Source organism: Myotis nattereri (genome assembly GCF_964212035.1).
Source record: "Myotis nattereri genome assembly, chromosome: 11".
NCBI lineage: Eukaryota > Metazoa > Chordata > Mammalia > Chiroptera > Vespertilionidae > Myotis > Myotis nattereri.
Window position 1 is genome coordinate 52,367,812 of NC_138086.1, and position 18,972 is coordinate 52,386,783.

Below are 18,972 nucleotides of genomic sequence, written 5' to 3' on the forward strand. Positions count from 1 at the left end.
TTTTAAAAAATAAACATTAAGCATCTGTCCACCTGGCTTACCATTCAGTCATGCCTACCGGTCATTTTCCAAAACTAAGCAATGTAAATGTATACTGTTGTATAGAAAAACCAGCCTCTCTACCAAAATAAATAAGTTGAGATTTACTTTGAATTAAAATTTAAAAAGCTAATATTTACTTAAGCCTAATGCATTTGAACTGGGTCTGAATTTCAAAGCCTGCATATGCCCAGCATATGTAGAATGGCCATTTGTTCCAGTCTGCTATTGTCCCTGGGTAAGACAAACAATGAGAGAGAGAGAGAGAGAGAGAGAGAGAGAGAGAGAGAGAGAGAGAGATCTTATAAATGCACTTCACAAAGAATAATATAAAAAAGCCATTAAACCTCGAAAACATGATAACCTAAGTATTCATTAGGGAATGGCTAATATCAAATATTTCACTTGGCAATGCCAAGTAAAAATACTAGCGAGGATGTGGTGCAATTGGAACTTTCATCCACTGCTGGCGAAAGTGGGAATTGATACGGTGGTTTGAAAAACTTTCACTTTCTATTAAGATGAATATATACATGCCCTATAACCTAGAAATACCACTTTATGGTACATACCCAACAGAATGCATGCAAAGGAGTGCCAAAGGATATGCTGAATTCTTAAGTGATAAATTTCCTTTTTACATTGGCAGAGAAATGAAGATACTGATTAGCAGTTTCCTTGTGTAATGCAGTCAGCAGAGGACAAATCAAAGGTATTGTTATCCCATGTGTTTTGCAACTTGTGTTTGTCTTTTTTATTTCTCCTGATCTGAAAAGCAGCCTGTTATTTGACCACATCCGTCCCCTACCAACACAGCATTTTCAGTATGCAGTTGACTATGATATTTGCATGTATTTTATCAAGTCTCCATCTCTTCAGAATCAAGATTTCTAACGTATTTGTTTCCTAATTCAAGAATAAGAATTCAATAGTCATAATGTTTTCTTTTCCCTGTGACATTTTTTTTTTAAATTTAGTAAACATAAAAAAGCCCATCTTATCTCGAGGAATTCTATTAAATGTTATAATAAAAATGGCACCTTTATTAAAATGTTTCATCATAAAATGCTTTTCCATTATTTCTGCAATGACTGCAAACAGTAGTGAATTAAAATTGTATTCATGACTTAGTCTAAGGCAGTAGTTCTCAACCTTGGCTGCATATTAGAATCACCTGGGAATCTTTTTAAAATCCTGATTTCTGGGCCTCATCCTCCGGAAATTCTGTTTCTTTGTTACTAATGTTGTGGCCCCACCCCATGACAAAGAAACAGAATTTTCAGAGGATGAGGCCCAGAAATCAGGATTTTAAAAAAATTCCCAGGTGATTCTAATGTGCAGCCAAGGTTGAGAACCACTGGTCTAGGCTTTAATAATTCATTAATTAAGATTGATGTTGCTGTTATCCAAATCATTCTGGCTCATGCCAACTCCCAGGTAAACAAGAGCAAGCTCATTTCTGTTTTCCTAATCGTCTGACATTGGCCTTAGCTTGTGGTAGATCTAGAGTTGGAATAGATTTTGTCAGATCTTTCCTCCCATGGGACTAGCTGGAATGGAGTGAGAATGACAGGGATGGCCCTGAACTCCTTAAAATGGTCAGAGGAAGAGATGGATGTGGACATGTTTTCATGGAGCGCTGGCCCACCAAAGACACGATGGAGGTGGAAATTTCTCCTGATCTATTCCCTTTCACATTCACATGTATAAACTAACACTCAGATTTTCCTGTGTAACTATGTACAAAGTAAAAGCCTCGATGGACTGTTATGTTCTGTGATAGAATCCAGAGTGCAGGCTAGTGAGATGGGCTGAGCTGTGTGTGAACAGCCTATATCCCTAACCTCTACACCCCGTCAGTAGCGCTCCTGGGAGCATATAATTGCTTCCACCTAGTAATAAGAACCCTGCTAACCAGACCTGCACTAGAACTTGGAGCAGCTTTTCCACAGAAGGAATTCAGAACGTGCATTAGAGGAGTTGAAAGCTGGAAGCGTCTTCTTATGTCAAGAAAGTTTCCATCTGTTAAACCTAAGTTTGTGCCATCACTCTTCCTTGTCTTTGTCAGGAGAGGAGGGGAATTTCTCCGGCACCTTGAAAAATTTTGAGCACCTACGTCAACAATGAGCCATCTATGTGTTTATTTCTCAGACAATAGGAAGATTGTGACCTTGTAACAGTTTAACATGAAAAATGTCCTTGAAGCCTTTTAAAGGAGAGTGTGGACAAGGTGAGAAATGAGAATGGCTCAGAATCTTAAGAGTTTAGAGTCCACGTCTCCCTAAATATAGGGTGTCATGTTTCTGGGAGGCCGAGGTATTGTTGACCAGCATTTAGCCTGGCTGAAAGGGGCTGCTACTCATCTCTCCACCTCCTCCTCCAGAGGCCTCCCTCTCTCCCTCCCTCCCTCCCTCTCTCCTTCCCTCCCTTCCTCCCTCCCTCCCTCCCTTCGTTCCTTCTTTCCTTCCTTTTCTTTATCTCTTTATTTCTTTGGACTGCTACATGCAGACCAAAATGTTAGAGTCGACATTTCCTTGAAAGAAGATATGAGATGTAGTCACGTCTCATTCTGACCTCAGTGAGGGCTGTGGATCCAGAACATCAGTGAATAATGCAGAAAGTTCCGTGATCTCAGAAGAGTTCCCAAAGTTGCTTTAGCGACGTTTATCTCAAAAATCTAAAAATGAACCAACAGTTCCCCCCTTCCATGTGTGAAATGATTTGTTGTCTGGGCTCCTTAGGATGGGAAAAATATCTGGCATCCAGATCTCTGTTAAGCCACTTAAAGTTATGTTCCTAGAAGAGGCACAAGGGAGACACAAAGCAAATTTAAATTTTAGTATTCTGTGTATTTTATTAAATTTATTTAGGGTGTTCTTTTTAAGGGTTTTTGTTTAGGGCTAATATCATGAAAGGAAATTATGTGGTGAGATCTATTATAATAATGGTTAAAGAACATACTGTCTTTCTTTTGCAGGATTTTATAAATAGGTACCATAATGCATTTTATTTCCCCAGAGCCTAGAACAGTGCTGGCAGGAAGGCAGTGTATAAATATGATGCCTTTGTACTGACATAGTCTGTCTTTGCATATATGCATGTTTAACTTCCAAAACGTAAATATCAGGCTGCCAAGGAAACTCATATACAGAGCACTGTCTGTGTTTACGCCCAAGTTTTACTAGTCTCATGGGCGTTTGGCTTGCTGAGGGGTCCGAACGTTCAGCCTGGATTAGAATGTATGCAACACGGCTGCCAAACTGAGATTTGTGTCTCTATCCACTGGCACAGTAGATTGCCAAATACCTTTGGTTAGTCTTTGTTTAGTTCTCCTCTTTGATGTTGCAGCAATGCAGCTTTTATACTTTATTTGGAGTGGATTATCTGTGAGTTGAAAACACATAATGGACACAATTCTAAACTGACCCCCTCAAAGGCATTCTGCTGTTCTAGGGAGTCTCGCATGAGTAACTGGACAGAGTCAGCTCATATATGCTAATTATTTGCTTGTCAAACAGTCACTCTTCGGATGACCAGATATTTTGATACAGAAACTCGAGGAGATCTATCCAAGCCTGATGATAGTTTCCCTTTGAAGTAAAAGAGCTATAATGAATTCAGTCAAATGTTAGTTCTTCTGAACACCACATGAATAAGAGCCTACCCTGAAGAGCAGGAGTATTGCAAATGATTTTTTTTCTACCTCTCTAAATGTGCTAGATTTAAATATCCTTGTGCATGGGCAAGTGTGTAAATCTTTTAAAAAGAAACCTGATTTTCTTGTATAAACTGATTACTTTTGGAGCTATTGCTATTGTCCCCCACCCCACCCCCCACCTCTTTTTAAACCAATTTAATGATTTTTTTGTATAGTCAGTGTTGTATAACCATCATCAAAATCCATTTTAGGCCCACCTGGTATTGCTCAGTGGTTGAGTGTTGACCCATGAACCATGATCCCCTTCACCCATTTATCTCACCCTCACTCCCCACCTCTGGCAACCACCAGTCAGTTCTCTGTATTTATGAGCTTGAGTTTTTTTTGTGGGGGGGGGGGAAGGGGGGGTCAGCGAGAGGGATGGGTGGTTGTGTTTTTTTTTTGATTTTACATATAAGTGAAATCATAAAATATTTGTCTTTCTCTGTCTGACTTATTTTACTTAGCATAATGTTCTTGAGACCCATCCATGTTGTGCAAATGGCAAGATTTCGCTCTTCTTTATGGCTGAGTAATATGCATTATATACACACATCACAAGCTCTTTATTCATCTATCAGCAGACACTTAGGATGTTTCCCTACTTTGGCTATTGTAAATAATGTTGCAATAAACATGGGAGTGCATATACCTTTTAAAGTTAGGGGTTTTTTTTCTTCAGATAAATACCCTAAGAGGAAATGCTGGATCATATGGCAGTTCTATTTTTAATTTTTGAGGAACCTCCATACTGTTTTTCATAGTAGCTGTACCACTTTAAGTTCTTACCAGCAGTGCAGAAGGATTCCCTTTTCTCTGCATTCTTGTCAACGCTTGTTATATTTACCAATTATAGCTATAAATAAGTAGAACTAAGAATTAATTATAATTTTACTCTTAGATACAAAACATTACATTCTCTTAGATACAAATATTACATTCTTAAGTTGATCTTTTGATACTAATAGGTTAGCAACTATTGTTCTTATGGTCAGATTTTAACACACACACACACACACACACACACACATCTACAGTTATCCCAAAATATTTTGGTAGATCATTTATACTTTCTGTATACATCTGTTTTAGAATGAAATAAAGTTTTGTTACAGTATGAGACTAAAATGGTGGGATTGAGTTCCATTTTGTGTACTGTGTCATAAGCTATTTTATATAGATCAGGACTTCAAAATGAATGCTACTTGCCTTTGTAATTATTCAACACACAGCTTTTTAATATTTCAGCTGTTTCCTGAAACACTGTTGTCTTATAATATTTAGTGTTTAGGATACCTTGGAGACAAATGTAATTTCAGAATTACAGAACTACTTGAGAACCTGTCTTAGTACAACATTTCTATCTAATGTCTTAAGCTATGATGTAAAGCGGGGTGACTTCCCAGTCTGAATATCTGACCAATTTAATTTTAGGTTCCTGAAGAAGTATATTGTCTCTAAGTTTAATAAGCAATCCAGCCTACTTTCAATTTATATCACAGAAAATTACTATTCTAAATAATATAGACCCGTTGCTTTAATGTATGATGGTCATTGGGGCACTAAGAAAACCCCCAATTTTCTATTAAAAGGCAGTTTTATCTTTAAATAAAAGACAGCAGGGCAACTCCACAACACTAGTTATTTTTGTGTGAGGGTTAAACTTTAAACTCATTTCACTCCCTGACTTTGAAACTACATCTGGATATGTCTTAGGACCATAAAATCCTTCTGGATTGAGAACGTAAATTTGTTGCCAGCTCTCAATACATTCCAGATTGATTGCTATTCATCCTTAAATCTTATATCCTCATGATAAATGAAGCATACTGAGGGGTTATTGTGCTAAAATCAGGAAATGTACTTTTAAACAGGGACATAGTGCTCTTCCATTTTTTTTTTTTTTACTGCCTTAATCTGTTATAGTGGAAACCTTATGAAAGAACCTCTTTCCTCCTCCACACTCCACATCCCAGAGTGAGTCAGCATGTGGTCACAGGCAGAGCTCTGACTTGGAGTCAGCCAAGTTACATCTCCAAAACACTTGTCTAGTGACCCTCAGAAAAAGAGTCATTTAACCTCATGGAGCCTCAGTTTCTCCATTTATAAAATCAGACTAAACCACACAGATCTTGCTTTCCTTATAAGGCAGTTGGAGGATAACTGATAAATAAGGAAAAATTTTTAAGTAACTTTATAAAATGTAAGTGCTCTTTATTCATTTGTTTAACAAATACTTATATTTATAAAAATGCAAATGACTTATCAAATGTCAAGTTTCTCATTAAATTAGTTGAACGTAGACAGCAATTTTATTATTTTCTTCAATGGAAGGTCAGCAATTATGAAGTCTCTTTGCTCAGTTTACCTGGTTCACACCAAAAATACTCAGTACCTTAAAATAATTTTAAATCCTCATTTCTTATGACTAAAATGCTGTTGATTTAATAAATTCCGTAACCTTTAGGAAGCTAAAAAATAAAATATTGATAAAGTATTGTGTTATCTAACAAATATTGGTGTTTTGCAAAAGTAACTTTACTCAATGCACTCCCACAAAGAAAACCCAAGGAGGAAATGACACACAAAGACTCTAAGCACACTTAATGTATTTATTCTACAGATATTTTCTAACTTCCTGTCAGTTGCCAGAGGCTGGATTAGTATTAGAAAATAGAATTCAGGTTCTGTTTGCGTCTTCCGTTGACACTGTACCACCTACAGAGGGCGCCCTTCCCACGTCTGTCTCTGATGGGCCTTGTCAGCTTGTTCTACTTGCACAGCACACCCTTCTGGTGAAAGGAAGACCATGTGTCAGCCACCTAGCAATGCTGACTCAATTCAGCTGACCAGTAGCAATTCCTTCCTCAGCCTCTGCCCAGCCCTCTTTGGGTTCTGAACACGAAGATCACGATATTGATACACACTGAGCTGCATTGTTCACGAAATGGAGAAGCCGTCTCCCCTGCCAGAGCAAATAGATACACCTCTTCTGACCTCCTCCTGGCAGTTGGGCAATTGCATAAAGTAATATAATTTTTAAATTGCTATGTATGTGAAAATACAGGCTTTCCTCCAGATTTCTGTCCTCCCGTCTTCTCTAGTAATCACACCAACCGTGCGTCTATGCCAGAAACCCTGGTGATTTATCCTGCACCTACTTTTATCCACAGCTTCAATCAAGGATTTCCAGCTACTTCTCATTCCAGAAAGTTCTAAAGACCTCATTCCTAGGTAGCCTGCTTTAGTACATCTAGATCTGAAAACTGTGAAATCATTTGAGCATACATTAGAGTTGTATTCCTAAAAGACCATACATTATCACCAAATATGCTATTGTCAATGACAAATGAAAGAGAGTTAGGAACTAAAAAGTTTCAGTCACATAGAGAAATAATTTTTTCCTGTACCATTTAAAAATGATAATAAGAGTATGGCTATAAAATAGCCCTAGCCAGTTTGGCTCAGTGAATAGCGCATCAGCCTGTGACTGAAAGATTCCGGTTCGATTCTGGTCAAGGGCACCTGCCCGGGTTGCTGGCTCTATCCCCCAGTAGGGGACATGCAAGAGGCAGCTGGTCAATGATGCTCTTTCATCATTGATGTTTCTATCTCTCTCTCCTCTCCCTTCCTTTCTGAAATCAATAAAAATATCTACACATGCAAATTTGTGTCACTCTGCTATGCCCACCAGCCAATCAGAGCAACTATGCAAATTAACCCAACAAAGATGGCAGTTAATTTGCATACACAGGCGCAGAGCGAAGACTGAAGGCTCCGGCCGGAGTGAAGGAGTGAAGACTGAAGACTGAAGACGGAAGAGGCTTGGCTTCTCCGCTGTGGCCGGACCAAAGGCCTGGGTCCCGGGTGCCGGAGGAAAACCAGTGCCGGCAGCCAGGGGAAGGAAGGCCTATTGCGCGAATCTTCGTGCAACGGGCTTCTAGTATAAACATAAGAGAAAAGAAAATAGATACAATATCAAGCAAATTCACATATGATTTCATATGAGTTTGCCTACAATTGACCTTTCTCCCCAGCAGAGCTCTTATTAGCACTGGGATTCTTATATACAACTTTCCACTTTTATTTTTCATTTTATTTTTTTATTGATTTCAGAGAGCAAGGGAGAGGGAGACAGAGTTAGAAACATCAATGATGAAAGAGCATCATTGATCAACTGCCTCCTACACGCCCCACAGTGGGGATCGAGCCAGCAACCCTGGCATGTGCCCTGGCTGGGAATGAAGCCACGACCTCCTGGTTCAGAGGTTGATACTCAACCACTGAGCACAGCAGCCAGGCCTGCAACTTAGACTACTTTAAAAAACTGTTGACATAGGAGGCACAAAGCCGCGTAAAGCAGCTGTTACCCACGAAAATAGCGTTTACTTTCATAATCCTGCTGCTGGATTTCCAATCATTATTTCCCTGCTACTTTCTGCTCACGATAGCATTATAATCAATGGTCGTTTGTAGCAGTGTGAGAACATCAAAATGTGCTCCCTGCTTAATAATCAGTCACGATATATCAGCCTATAATCTAAAATTCCAAGTCTAATAGAAATCTCTGCATTAAACCAACAGACCTTAGTGGTGATTCTAATCACAGGTTTGAAAACCACTGGGCTAGACCGTTCTCTATGTGTAAATCACCACCACTGCAAACCTACCTACATGCTTAATTCAGACTTGCTGTCTTGTCTACCACATTGATTTCAAGTCAACGTTGGGCTTCCTATTGTTTGTTAATGATTCCACTCTTTTTGTAGTTACTCTGACTGAATACATAAGAGCCACATGACATCCTTGCTAGGAAGTGCTAGGAAGAAGATGTAAGACGGGGTAAGGGATAGAGAGCGATGGCAGGGCAGGGAGGGCAGGAAAGATACCTTAGGTAAGATGCTCAGAGAAGGCCTTCCTTAGGAAAGAGCCCACATGAGAGGACCAGGGACACAATGGGCATGAACTGGAATGACGGCAGTGGGTGGTGAGAAGTGGTCAGGTGTGGACGTGTGTCCACAGAACCTGCTGATGATGAGTGTGGTGTATGAGGACAATTCCCAGGTTTTGCTCTGAGGAAGTAGTGAATCGGGTTGCCAATGCATAGGATGAGAAATGCTGAGTCGGAGGGGTCGGTTTAGGAGTTGTTAGAGGTGCTTATATTCAGTTGTGGAGTTCAGGGAAGAGGTCCAGGTTTAGAGACAAATTTGGGAGAGTAAGGGATTTTTCAAATCTTGGTACTAGAGGCAATTATTTAGGGGCAAAGTAAAGATCTAAATGCTGAGTCTTGGAGAACTCCAACCACAGGACATGAAACCCTTGTCAGAGGGGATTAAAATGTTCATGATGGAAGACAGAAATGCAAAAAGGATTGGACAGAAATGGATTGTGAAATAAAATATAACACAGAATGCCAGTTAAACTGAGAAGAAGCAGGACTCGACTGTTCTGATGGAATAGCCTCGCTGGGGCCCTGTTGGACTGGACATTCTCACTGTCAATCATTCCAGAAGAGGCAGGTCCAAGACAGGAACAGGGACATAGGAAGCAGGCCTTGAATGGAGGGTGGTGTCACACCTTTCTACCGCTTGGCCATCTGGCAGTGGTGTCCAGATGTCCACGAGGCCCCCCGCCCCCCAGAGGAAGGAACAGACTGCCTCTGACTAGAAACTGAGTGGGCCTCAGGAGGAGGGTTTTGGACAGGTGTTCCAGTGGATTCTTACCTAGGAGTCATTCTAAATGAATTTTAGATTGCACTTCCCTTCTGACATTCTGTCTTTACAGACTTGTCCAAACTTATACCCGGCTTTATGCTACAGTGAATCAAAGCGAATTAACTAAATGTGGACTCCCTAGAGTGTAATGGCTAAGAGAACAGACTCTGGTGCCAGACATAGGGGACAAATCCCAGCACCACTGCCCATGAATGAAAAAAATCTGTCAGGAGGTGAATTAACTAGTTTAGGGGAGACATCTTGAGAGCCAGATGTAAGGAGCGGAAATGGAATGTGAAGAAAGAAATGGATTAAAGATGGGGTGAGGGAGGCATCATAAGTGGGGCATAGGATAATTTTTAAAATGACTCCGAGGTTTCTACTTGAGGCTATTAAATGAATTACCATCAACCCAAGCAGGGACTAAAAGAGGAGGCCATGTTTTAGCAGGAGGGAAAATGAAGTGCTAATTAAGTTTTGAACATGCTGGGTATTTGGCAGATGAGTTCAAGAGGCAATTAGAAATGGAGTCCAGCTCAAAAACACTTTCTGATTATAAGGTAATGAAGCATGAATAAATTACCATGAGTATTTTGGTAATGAGTATTTTGGTGAATGGTATTGATACACTTCAGAAACATAAACTGCATCCATTTTTCTCCTATCATTCTATCAAAAGGCTCGGGAAAATGCCTTGTTCTAGCACATTTCCCCCCAGCTTTACTGACATATAACTGACATGCAACATTGTGTAAGTTTAAAGTGTACAACATGATGATTTGATAGACATGTATATTGCGAAGTGACTACCACAATAAGGTTAGTTCAAATATCCATTATCTCACATAGTTTCCATTTGTGTGTGTGTGTGTGTATGTGTGTGTGTGTGGTGATAACATTTAATATCTACTCTCTTCTTTCAAATAACAATGCAGTATGGTTACACTATAGTCACCATGCTGTACATTAGATCTTCATATTTACCTTATAAGTCATTGGTTCTCAACCTTCCTAATGCCGCGACCCTTTAATACAGTTCCTCAAGTTGTGGTGACCCCCAATTTCATTGTTACAAATTGAACATAATTAAAGCATAGTGATTAATCACAAAAACAATATGTAATTATATATGTGTTTTCCGATGGTCTTAGGCGACCCCTGTGAAAGGGTCGTTCCACCCCCAAAGGGGTCACGACCCACAGGTTGAGAATCGCTGTTATAACTGGAAGTGTATACCCATAATGATTTGACCAATATCTCCCTTATTTCTCCTTCCCCCCCCAACCCTGGGCAACCACCATTCTACTCTCTGATCCTATGAGTTCAACTTTTTAAGATTCAAATATAGGTGATATATGGTATTTGTCTTTATCTGACTTATTTAGTATAATGACCTCCAGGTTTATCCATGTTTTTGCAAATAGCAGAATTTTCTTCTTGTTTAAGGCTAAAAATTATATACATATCACAACTTTTTTTTATCCAAATATCCATTGATGCTTAGGTTGTTTCCATGTCTTACATATTGTGAATAATGCTGCAATAAACATGGTGTGTATATCTCTTAAGATAGTGATTTCCTTAAAAGATATACCCAGAAGTGGGATTGCTGGGTCATATAATGTATCTATTCTAATTTTTTTGAGGAACCTCCATATTGTGTTTCATAGTGGAAAACCAACAATACACAAGGGCTCCCCTTTTCTATGCATCCTTGACAACATATTATCTCTTGTCTTTTTTATAACAACAATTTTAACAGGTGAGAGGTGATATCTCAATGTAGTTTTGATTTGCATTTCCCTGATGATTAGTGATGTTGAGCAACCTTGTAACTGGTGGCTATTTTTTATATCTTTCTTGGGAAAATATCTGTTCAGGCCCTTTGCCCATTTTTAAGTTGGATTATGTTTTTTTGAAGGGAGAAAATTTACCCATTTCCTCAGAATGTTTAATCATTAATTACCTGAGATATTTGTTGAAAATACAGATCACTAGTCCCTCTCCTGATTATTCTGATTTGGCATAATCTATAATTTTACAGACATTACCAGGTAATTCTCATTATTAGCCAATTTGGAAAATCAGAAGTAAAGACAGAGTTTCACACAGTCCCTAGTGTCTCAGTAATTTTTTCATGGTGGCTCAGGCCGAAAGAAATAATCCAAGCTTCCATTTATATAGATAGATCCAGACACCTTAATAGTTGTAGTTTTTAAAATGTCCAACAGCCCTAGCTGGTTTGGCTCAGTGGATAGAGCGTTGGACTGCGGACTGGAAGGTCCTGGACTGGATTCCATTCCAGTCAAGGGCACATACTCAGGTTGCAGGCTCTATCCCCAGTAGAGGGCGGGCAGGAGGCAGCTGATCAATGATACTGTCTCATCAATGATGTTTCTAGCTCTCTCTCCCTCTCCCTTCCTCTCTGAAATCAATCAATCTATATATATACATATATATATGTATATATATGTATATATATGTATATACGTATATATGTATATATATGTATATATGTATGTATGTATATATGTGTGTGTATATATATGTATTTTTTTAAATAAAATGTCCAACAGATGGCACTATGTTTCCCTCAAAAAGTAAAATATTCTATAGAATCCCCATGAGTTCCCTGAGCTCCTCAGCACAGTTGATGAAATATAGCCTAAAGGGAGCATTTTCCTGGCATAGCATCTAAATATAATATCTGAATGGGCCTTCTACAGGAACATTGTGCTACAAAGTGGACAGTGTATTTCATAAATTTCATCACTTTTTATATCATTTGTTGCAGTTTTATATGATTGTTATTGCTCATAAAGCAGGAGTATCACTTTCCTATGTAGAGCCAGAGAGCAAATATTTTTAGGTTTTGTGGGCCACAGACAGTCTCTAATGCACATTCTTATCTTTCCTGCTGCAGCCCTTTAAACACGTAAAAACCATTCTTCTCTCTCAAATTTGGCCCACAGGCTGTACTTTGCCACCCGCTCTAGTTATAAGCTTGCTTCTAACGTTAGCGTGCCGTTCAGTGGCGGTGGTTCTGCAAGGCTGGCAGCTCTCAGTGTCCTCCTATCTCATCCTTTCGCTCCAGGGAAGTCTCTGCAGAAATGCACCCCTGCACCTACTATGGGAAGGACCTGCTTGATTCCAAAGCTTTTGTAAACAGAAAGCTGTCCTTGCATCATGCTCTTAAGTCTTGATTTAATGAGAATCTGCAAATTTTTCCAGTTTAATAATGAATCCTGTTAAATTTCCAAGAAAAAGACTAGACCAGGGGTGGGCAAACTTTTTGACTCGGGGGCCACAATGGGTTCTTAAACTGGACCGGAGGGCCGGAACAAAAGCATGGATGGAGTGTTTGTGTGAACTAATATAAATTCAAAGTAAACATCATTACATAAAAGGGTACGGTCTTTTTTTTTTTTTTAGTTTTATTCATTTCAAACGGGCCGGATCTGGCCCGCGGGCCGTAGTTTGCCCACGGCTGGACTAGACTTAGTCATTGCATTAAGCCCTTTATCACTTGCTTACTGGTTATTGTATACTAGAGGCCCGGTGCACGAATTCATGCAGGGGGGTGGGGGCGGGGGGGGGTCGTGTCTCTGGGTGGCCTGCAGGGATTGGGCCAAAACCTGCAGTCCAATGCCACCTGCAGCTCATACCTGCCGCTCTTGCTTATCCAGGCCCCACTGTGCCTGCCATGGGGTCGCGCCCAATCAGTCCAGATCAGGAGAGGCTCGCACTGCCGCCGCAGCGCTCACCAGCTATGAGCCCTGTGTCTGGTGCCCTCCCAAAGGGAATAGCCTGAGGGATCTGGCTGAAACTGGTTCTCCAACATCCCCCGAGGGGTCCCAGATTGCGAGAGGGTGCAGGCCAGGCCAAGTGACCCCACCGCTGCATGATCAGGCCAGGGAGGGACCACGGGAGGGCTCCAGGGTGTGTCCAGCCCATCTCACTCAGTCCTGATCGGTCAGACCCCAGAAGCAAGCTAAGCTATCGGTTGGAGCATCCGTCCCCTGGTGGTCAGTGCACGTCATAGCAACTGGTTGAGCAGTTGACTGTCTGCCCCCTGATGGTCTGTGCATGTCATAGCGAGTGGTTGAGCAGCCTTAGCATATCATGAGCATATTATGCTTTGATTGGTTGTTCGGTTGTTCTGCAGTTTGAACTATTTGCATATTACCCTTTTATTATGTAGGATGGCTAATGGGAGTCCACAATTATAACTAATAAAACAAGTCTTACCTTATACTGGATTCAATTAATAACTTGGTAAAATATGCAATTTGAGGCTTTTAGCTTTATTTTCAAAATTAGTGTGACTGTCTTGGAAATAGCATCATGATTAGTTCTTAGGCTTTATGTCAGTTATTTAAAATCAAGTAGAACAAGTACTGTTCCTATGCTAGTCATAAAGGAGATAAATATCACTAGCAATAATGGTCTTGAGAAAAATCAGGACATTTAAGGACATTTCAATCAATATTTAAAAAGTCTAAACGTTTAAAAATAAAGTGCACCATATAGATTCTCCCAAGTTCCAAACTTGCACAGTCACCAAAAGATGTTTGTTCATTAATGCCTTCTCAGAACTTTAAGTACCATTCCTTCTCTATTGTCACAAAGACTCTGACATCATCAACAATCACATTTTGTTAAATTTATTCATATGGGAATCTGGTTACTTTTTCTCCCACAAGACTTCAGTATTCCAGGAGAGCAGAGACAATGTCTGCACTTGCTCACCATTCTACACCCAAGCACATAGAATTATGCCTACTGCCTATTAGGTGTTCAAAAAATATTTGCAAATTTATGGGTCAAATACATAATTGCACTTAGTCAGAGTTATCCAACAGAAGGCATTATGCATTTAATGACTAGTAGACTTTATTTTTTAAAATCTTTATTGTTGAGAGTATGACATATGTCCCCCATGTCCCCCGAGATTTACCCCCTCCAGCCTGCCCCTGCCCCTGCCCCAGGCCTTCACCGCCCCATTGTCTGTGTCCCTGGGTTATGCATATATGCATACAAGTCCTTTGGTTGATCACCTTCCATCCACCCACCCTCCCCTGCCTTCTTAGTAAACTTTAAAATCAAGTTCCAGGACCACCACTAATTTTCCTTGGGTCATTAGAAGCAGCCATTTAATTTTTCCGTGTATGTCCTCATCTATGAAATCGGGCTATTTCTATCCGTCGCCACCTCACAGACATGCTGCTAGGATCAAGCGCAAAGAGAGTATTTATTTGCTTTGCAAAAGAAAGGTGCGTTTCAGACACCAGTCAGGTCCAGGCCACTCAGGGCAATGACTGAGTGCACGTCCCAGTCACCCGTTATATAAGGGGCCCGCCCGTCGGGTGTCCCCTGGAACCCCTCACCTGCGTCACGGATAGAAAGGCGGCGCGGCGCGGGCTGGGACAAGGGTGGGGTGTGGGTGGGTGGGTGGGGCCCGCCTGACCCTAGCCGTGGGCTGCAGAAAGCCACGGCTCGCGGGGCGGAACCCTGAAGCCCCACCCGAGCTCGCGCGCCGCCCGCAGCGCCGGGAGGGTCCGAACGTGACCTTGTTTTGCGGTTGCTAGGCGACCAGCGCCCGCCCGCCCCTACTGGCCCGCGCCGGCGAAGGGGCGGGGCCGCGGCAGCTCGGGAGCGGTCGGCGGAGCACCGTTAGGGCAGCCTGGCCCCGGCGCCCGCCCGGCACCTCTCGCAGCGGCGTCTGGGCCCCCGCCCCGGCCCGGGCCTCGCCGGTACCCCCCGGCAGGTCCCAGCGCGCTCTCGAGGGGCTGTGAGCGATGTGGGACGCGGACGGTCCGTCAGGTGAGCGCAGCGGACAGCGGACGGGCAGGCGGCGGCGGTGGCCACGCCCTGTCGAGGCGGACTCGCTGGCTGGGTGTGGAGGGGCGAGGGGAAGGCTTCCGGCTGCGCGGACGCTGGGTGTCGCGGGTCGGGTGCGCTCGCCGGGGAGCCACCGCGGCCGCTGGGGGGTCCCTCCCGCCAGCGGAGGGTTAAGGCGCCGGCGGCGACGCGGGCCCCGGATGTGCGAGTCGCCGAGTGGCGCCCGTGGGCCGCGCTGCAGGTGCGCCCGGGCTGGCGGGGCGTGGGTCTGGCTGCCCCACGGACCGGCCGGGGCGCCGCTGTCCTGCAGGGGCCGCTCGGCTCCCTCTGCGGGCGCCTGGTTTTCTAACTTGAGGGCAACAGGTGGTGCGTGTGGACCTACGGGGAGCCCGGCCCCGCCGCGCTGGGAGCGGCAGTTACTCCCCCGACGAGGGCGCGGGGGCGGGCCTAGCGCGGACGAGCTGACGCGGGCGGCCAATGGGGTTGGGGCTCCTGGGTGGGCCGTGAGGGGTGGGCGTGGCCGAGCCTGAAACCAGGGTTTCAGTGCAGCGAGCGCCAGAGCTGCGTGGACATCCGAGCTGAGCGGCCGCGCGGGGCTTCTCCCCACCGCGTAGCGACGCCTACCAATGCTTTCTCCTTGGGAGAGTCCAGTTCGGGAGGTGAGCCTTGGGGGGTTCTCTGCGGGGTGCGTAAGGTGGGAGGATACCAGTGACCTTGGGCATGCTTTTAAATATACGGAATTAGCTCCTCTAGATAGGATGTGTGTTTTCAGCCAAAAAAAAAGGCACTTGTATGGTTACTGCAACCTGGACTGGTTGGTGGTGGCTAGGTTGTCTCGGGGGTGAAGTCTTTGAGGTTTGGGGACCCAAGGGGGCAGGGAGGGGTAGAGAAAAGTACGCATTACTGCAACTTCACTGAATGTTAAAGAATTTCAATCAGTGATTGTTCTCTCGTTTGCCTCGGTTTGCGTACGTTTCATATCTCATTTGGTTTGTTTACTGAAGCACGTTTTATTTATCCGGTACCTCGTGTTGCTTATTTTATACAAAGAGAGAAAAGCCGTACTTTTTTTTTTTTCACAAGAATAACTTATTCATTTACCCCCCTCAGCAGTCTGGTAGCTGGATCCCCTGGGAAGAAAAGTTGTAAAGCATTGAGAAGAAAGCCTTTCAATTTGGAACACTTACTTGCAACTGGAAATGGGGAATGGACTGTCAGACCAAACTTCTATCCTGTCCAGCCTGCCCTCGTTCCAGTCCTATCACATTGTTATTCTGGGTTTGGACTGTGCTGGAAAAACAACTGTGTTATACAGGCTGCAGTTCAACGAATTTGTGAATACTGTGCCCACCAAAGGATTTAACACCGAGAAAATTAAGGTAACCTTGGGAAATTCTAAGACAGTCACTTTTCACTTCTGGGATGTAGGTGGTCAGGAGAAATTAAGACCACTGTGGAAGTCATACACCAGATGCACGGACGGCATTGTGTTTGTTGTGGACTCTGTTGATGTTGAAAGGATGGAAGAAGCGAAAACCGAACTTCATAAAATAACTAGGATATCAGAAAACCAAGGAGTCCCTGTACTTATAGTTGCTAACAAACAAGACCTGAGGAACTCATTGTCTCTCTCAGAAATTGAGAAATTGTTAGCAATGGGGGAACTCACCTCGTCAACTCCCTGGCATTTGCAGCCCACCTGTGCAATCATAGGCGATGGACTCAAGGAAGGACTGGAGAAACTACATGAGATGATAATTAAAAGAAGAAAAATGCTGCGGCAACAGAAAAAGAAAAGATGAGTGGTGATAACCTTTCATATCTGTGTGGCGTAGATTTTCTCTGGTCTGATTTTGACAAATGGAAGCCTGGTTTGCCTGCCTGTCCTTCTGGATGCTGTTAAAGCTTTGTTTTGTTCAACAGTCAGATGCCCAACTCTGTTGCCTTGTGGAAGATGAGTAAATGCAGTGCTTCTTAAAATGGTCTCTTCTCCCTACCCCACAAATCTTTTGGTACTGCCATTTTGGGAAGCCAAGCAAGGATAGTAAATTGACCAGAAAGCAGTTGTTGAAATTTGACCTGAAGTTAGAGAAATAAAACTTTGAAGAAGAATGTCTGCCTAGTGTTTTGTGCTTATGTTTTCTTGAGGGGCGGGGGTGGGGGAGGGGAATGGCTTTGCAAGGAAATTGCTTACAAGGCTTTTTATGTAAAGATAAAATGCTAATGGATGGAAATGGTAGATTAATATATATACAGTAATATTGGTTATATTGGTCCACCTAGTAAGGGACAAACGGAAATGTTTGTTTTTTTAAGTTTTGGCCAAATGAATTTTGATATTTTCTGCAGTCAAATAATGTAATGCTGTATCTTATTTCTAGACAATGTTTAAGTTGGTCTAACTTAAATTAATAAAGATGAGCTATTTGAGGCATATTCAAATCAAGTGCATGGATTAGTTTTCCCAACACAGCATGTTTTGGTGTGTAGTCTTCTACTTTTTAGAAATAGCTATACATCTTTCTACACAGTCAAGTTTAAGACACCTTTTGGTGGGGGGCAGGGGATTTAGAAATAGTTTGTTATCAGAAGCACTTCTACTTGGAAAACCTAATTTACTTAATTCTTTCATATACTAAATTTGGGTATGTAGACTTGTTATAAATGCATATGTTTGGATGTATGTCTGGATTTATGAAAAAAGCAATTGATGAATTCAGACAAGAGGATGTAATTTGCAATACATGGTCTTTAAAGTATTCCAGTTGTAAAATGCTTTATTAATATTCGCTGGCTAAACACAGATGTGATTTTTCATATATTTTTGTAATGTTTTGAAAGGAGCAATAGCTTTATAAACAGCACCTGATGCACTGTGGAGTGAAAAATGTAAGAGATAATCTTATCTTATACTCTGAGCTTTAATTTTTTGTTTACAAACAACAGTGTTACACAGGCAGAACAGTCCTGATTATAAGGTAGGAAGAAATGATACAGTACTGCAGAAAAGAATTACAGTTATAGAAAATGAAGGGGAAAGTAGCAAAGCTGTGTTTTGTGAAATTGACTGGTGCTGTTTACATTGGAATGCACAAACCCTATAAATTAAAAGGAGGAAAAACCTTTATCTAATTCTTATCTACAGGCAAAGACTTAACTTCCAGTGATCATATATGAACAAATCAACATAATTTCTACATGTAAAGCCAACATTTATTTGTAATGAAGATAACCAAAAGAAATTCACTTTGTTAGCAAGGTATTTTGGGGTTTGTTTTTTTTTTGTGGCACAGCTGAGTTTTGGAGCCTTGATTCTTGTTACACACAAAATGAAGTAGCTTCCTGTGGAGCTACTTACATATATTAAATGTACCTGCACTAGTGACAGTCACTTAGAATGTTTATATTTATAGAAATGTGGAGAATGACTACCAATAAACTACTTGAGGCAGGAGAACAGTGTTTGAGTTTAATGTATTTCCACTTTCGCTGCAGCCTTTAGTTAGGCGTGTGGTGTGAAAACTTTGACCAGCTGGGTTACCTAGTCCTATGGTAGTTGGGTTCTGCTCAAGTTGAGAGAGGCACTGAAAGCTGTTTTCTGGGAGGACTTTATTTTACCCTTCACTGGTATGGACTCATGTATTATACTACAAACTTCATTAGGTTCGTGGTGGATTAACA

At 42.0% G+C, this 18,972-nt stretch overlaps 1 protein-coding gene across 5 annotated transcripts in view; it reads left to right on the forward strand.

The window, feature by feature from the left end:
• Positions 1-18,738, forward strand: part of ARL4A (ARF like GTPase 4A) — a 29,361-nt gene extending 10,623 nt beyond the window's left edge. The window contains exons 2-3 of one of the 5 annotated variants that reach the window (XM_081101982.1): positions 689-751; positions 16,402-18,738. In XM_081101982.1, coding sequence (XP_080958108.1) covers positions 16,491-17,093 — 603 coding nt within the window. In that variant the 5' untranslated portion in view covers positions 689-751; positions 16,402-16,490 and the 3' untranslated portion in view covers positions 17,094-18,738. Of the gene's footprint in view, positions 1-688; positions 752-15,208; positions 15,274-15,360; positions 15,951-16,401 lie in introns of those variants that run through there. The other 4 variants (XM_081101983.1, XM_081101980.1, XR_013996572.1 and 1 more) reach the window with 4 other exon arrangements.
• Positions 18,739-18,972: the final 234 nt, after the last annotated feature.